Consider the following 3,599-nt stretch of genomic DNA (forward strand, 5'->3'; position numbering starts at 1 on the left):
TATCAACTCAACCTTAACGGTTTGGTACATGGATATGTTAATGGATTTATAATTCATAAGAGTTTACAGAAGGTGTCTATAGCTACTTTATATCCAGAGTTTAACAAAATGGTTTGCTTCTGTTGAATGAACGATCAGTTTGAAATATGCATTCCTTAAATGATGACTTGGGAGTCAAGTTCATTAAATGAAGATATACAATGTATACCTTGGAGATTTATGTTGTTTGCTCTTTTTCTCTTAGGAAGCCTGACAAATAGGAAAATACTACAAAGTGAAGAGAAAATTCACTTCACGAGAACTGAGCTCTGCTTTCATTGGCTTTTAAATTTTATTTGTATTAGTAACTGATTAGTGTCAAATCATCTCTAGGCTACTGTGGTGAAGTTATTAGGTTAAAGCTGGAAAAAATGAAACAATTAAAAAGAAAAAGGAAAAGCAATTTTAGCGTTCAGGAAACTCAAACTCTACTTAAGGAAATCAGGAAAAGGAGAGAAGTACTCTTTTCAAAGCAACTTAATACAACAATTAATGAGTTGAAACGAAAAGCTTGGGAGGAAATAGCAGAGTGTGTAAATGCTGTAGGTGAAGGAGAGCAAAGAACAGGGACAGAAGTGAAAAGGCGATACCTTGACTGGAGAGCACTCATGAAGAGAAAACGTCTGAATGCAAACATCAAAGTAGTAGGTGCTGGGTTTCACCTTCCTTCATCCAATTTAGATGACTCTCTCAATGAAGACATGGATGAGAAAATGGGATTTGCAATTGAATCTAGTTTTGAATGGCAAAATATCACTGACTTCAGAGAAGCCGGTGGATCTTTAACAGAAATCAAAGTAGAAGAGGAAGAGGAGGATCCACAGAATTTTGAAGTGAGTGACTGACATGCATTAGCTATGTGCTAAGGGCCTTCATTTCATTTCAGCAGACGGCTTTTTGCTGTGTTTCTTCATAGCATCTGTTTCTGTTTCTTTTTGGATGTGTGAATTAAAGAAACTGTAGAAACAAATATGTTTCAGAGAGATGGTATTCAATTCTAGCAACTTGCAATTGTGTGTAATGTCTTGGATGTTGATTATGAAATTGATATCCCTCAACTTTGAATATGTATTTGCACATATTTTCCATTTGTATATGCCATATGTGAGAATTAGTTCAGTCACTAGAAGGAAAATATGCTGTTGAAGGAAACTGGTTATTTTAATACTTAGGTTGTCTGGATAGGTGAACAGAGAAAAGAAATGCACCTCTTTAACAAATCAAAGTATATGATACTTGCAGGTACAGAAAGAAATAGAATACAGAAAGACATAGAATACTGTTTGCATTTCTTAAAATTAACCAACAGGAAATGAAGACATTATTTGAATAGATCAGTTGGCCATTCCTCCCTCTCAGATTTTAGTGTGCACTTGACAACCAGCTATGGGTCATATAGACAGGTTGTTACTTCTAGTAGTATCATGAATTCTGAGGTAGGCAACCAGGTAGAGTGAAGTTAAATGTTTGGATAGTACCTGTACTAATATACAGGTCTCACTTGAAAAAGTGGTGCTCAACCAGTTTGGGTTTTGTTGCAAGGCAGGGGAGGGAGCAGGGACACAACACATCAGGAAGGGGGAAGTAGCAGTTGCTGTTCATTCAGTTGAGATATGTGCTGGGAAGAAACCAGCATAAGCTGTTAAATGGCTGTGAGACTACTGACTGACAACTGCTGAAAAAGAGTGTCTGCTGTAATGCTAGAGGACTGGCATCGCCTCTCATTAAGATTTTCTGAACTATCTTCCTCAGTTTACCTTTCTTTTGCAGCATTTTTCGTAGGAGATGATAATCCCTTGTGTACTATGAATTCGTAGTACATAAGGGCTATAATTCTACATGAGTTGTTGCAGTCTGTCAAGAGCAATGGTCCTAACCACCTAGTCACTTGCATCATAAATAGCTTTATAGGAAGTGTGATAATACAAAATTGGTTAAGCAAGTCCTGTTTATTGACCCACATAATACAGTTGGGGGGGGTTAGGAGCCTGTGAAGAATGTCAGTGTTGAATGTTTTTTAGAAATGAAATCCTCAAATTAGTAAAGGTTGGCTTAGCTTACACAACACACAGCTTATGGATCCAGCTGCTCTTATAAATAATTAGTCACAAATTCCTAGTGGCTTACATAAATGCCATTCAGTTATATGAAAAATAACAACATATGTGTTTTTAGAACCAGTTTTCTGTCAGTGGTTCTGAATGCTCTGTCATCTCTCTTGTGCAGTATTTTCTGTATGTTCTAGCATGTCCACTAACAAGCTGGTTTAACATTTTTCATTATCAGATACTAACTTGTAGTGAGTTTTTCTACCCGTGTAATGATAGAAAACTGTCATTTGATCTAGCATGGTTATTTTACAGCATGTGAGTTAAAAAGTTCTGAGTAGCTTTGAAGATGGAAAAAAACAGTATCTTCTTTTCAGTTGTGTATAAGAAATTTATTCTGGCATGAAGACTGTAATATAATTCTTACCTGTTGTATTCCTCTCTGCAGTTTCCTATTGAGGAAGAAGAAGAAATTTTGTCATCAGTTTTGCCAGATTCAAAAAAGGAAAATGACTTACCAGAGTTCCCCCAGATTGAGGAGTTTGGAAGTCTAAGCTCTGTTCAAGCTAGGCTAGCCTATGAAGATTCTCACTTGCTTATAAACCTGGAGAAGCAGAAGGTGGAGCTGGAGAAGCAGCGACTAGATATTGAAGCCGAAAGGTTGCAAGTGGAGAAGGAGCGCCTGCAAATCGAAAAAGAACGGTTGCGGCATGTTGACGTGGAGCGTGAGAGACTTCAGATTGAGAAGGAGCGGCTTCAGATTGAATGGGAGAAACTCAGGCTAGAGAGACTGCATGCTGAAAAGCCTGCCCTGGAAAATGACCTCACCCAAACAGAAAAACCCATCATGCAGCCACTGGATCTAGAAACTGAGAAGCTAAAACTTGAAAAAGAACGTTTGCAGTTAGAGAAAGAGAGGCTGCAGTTCCTGAAGTTTGAGTCAGAGAAGCTGCAGATTGAGAAGGAACGCTTGCAAGTGGAGAAGGAGCGCCTTCGAATTCAGCGAGAGGGTCACTTGCAGTGAACTTCTCAATGGAAGTGTCAATGTTAGCATTTTGATGTTTTAAAATAGAGGTAGTTCTTTTCTTAATACTGAGGTCACCCTAGTGGTGAAACATTCTTCTGTTCAGAGTTGAATGTTGATGTTAAAATGAAAAAGAAAAAAAAAAAGAAAAAGAATGGTGCTCAATATGTCTGTGTGCCTACATAAATGCGCTTATGTGTGAAGTTGCTTTTCAGTGTATCAGAACTAAGTGTTATCTTCTCTTGTCTTCAGTATTGTGTTGTATTAGTTTGATGTCCTCTTCTCATAGACACGTTGAGAAGAAGCAAGGCTGAACATTGTACTTTTTTCACTGTACTAACGGTAAGAAAGGATAAGAACAAATCAACATATGTTGTGAGGACATGGTGCTGATGATAGCCCACACAGTAAGTTAGACACAATAACAGAGTTGTGATGCGATTGATTCGTTAAACTTAATTTCCCCATTTGTTTTTTTTCCAGCCCCA

The 3,599-nt window shown here is 37.7% G+C and overlaps 1 protein-coding gene across 1 annotated transcript; it reads left to right on the top strand.

Annotated features, from left to right (window-relative positions):
* Window positions 1–245: 245 nt before the first annotated feature.
* Window positions 246–3,366, top strand: MSANTD4 (Myb/SANT-like DNA-binding domain containing 4 with coiled-coils). The gene is made up of 2 exons (XM_010012852.1): window positions 246–872; window positions 2,536–3,366. Exons 1-2 carry the CDS (start codon window positions 411–413, stop codon window positions 3,109–3,111), a joined length of 1,038 nt encoding a protein of 345 aa, XP_010011154.1. The 5' UTR covers window positions 246–410; the 3' UTR covers window positions 3,112–3,366.
* The last annotated feature ends 233 nt before the right edge of the window (window positions 3,367–3,599 follow it).

Source organism: Nestor notabilis, unplaced genomic scaffold (assembly GCF_000696875.1).
Source record: "Nestor notabilis isolate BGI_N333 unplaced genomic scaffold, ASM69687v1 scaffold2284, whole genome shotgun sequence".
Lineage (NCBI taxonomy): Eukaryota > Metazoa > Chordata > Aves > Psittaciformes > Psittacidae > Nestor > Nestor notabilis.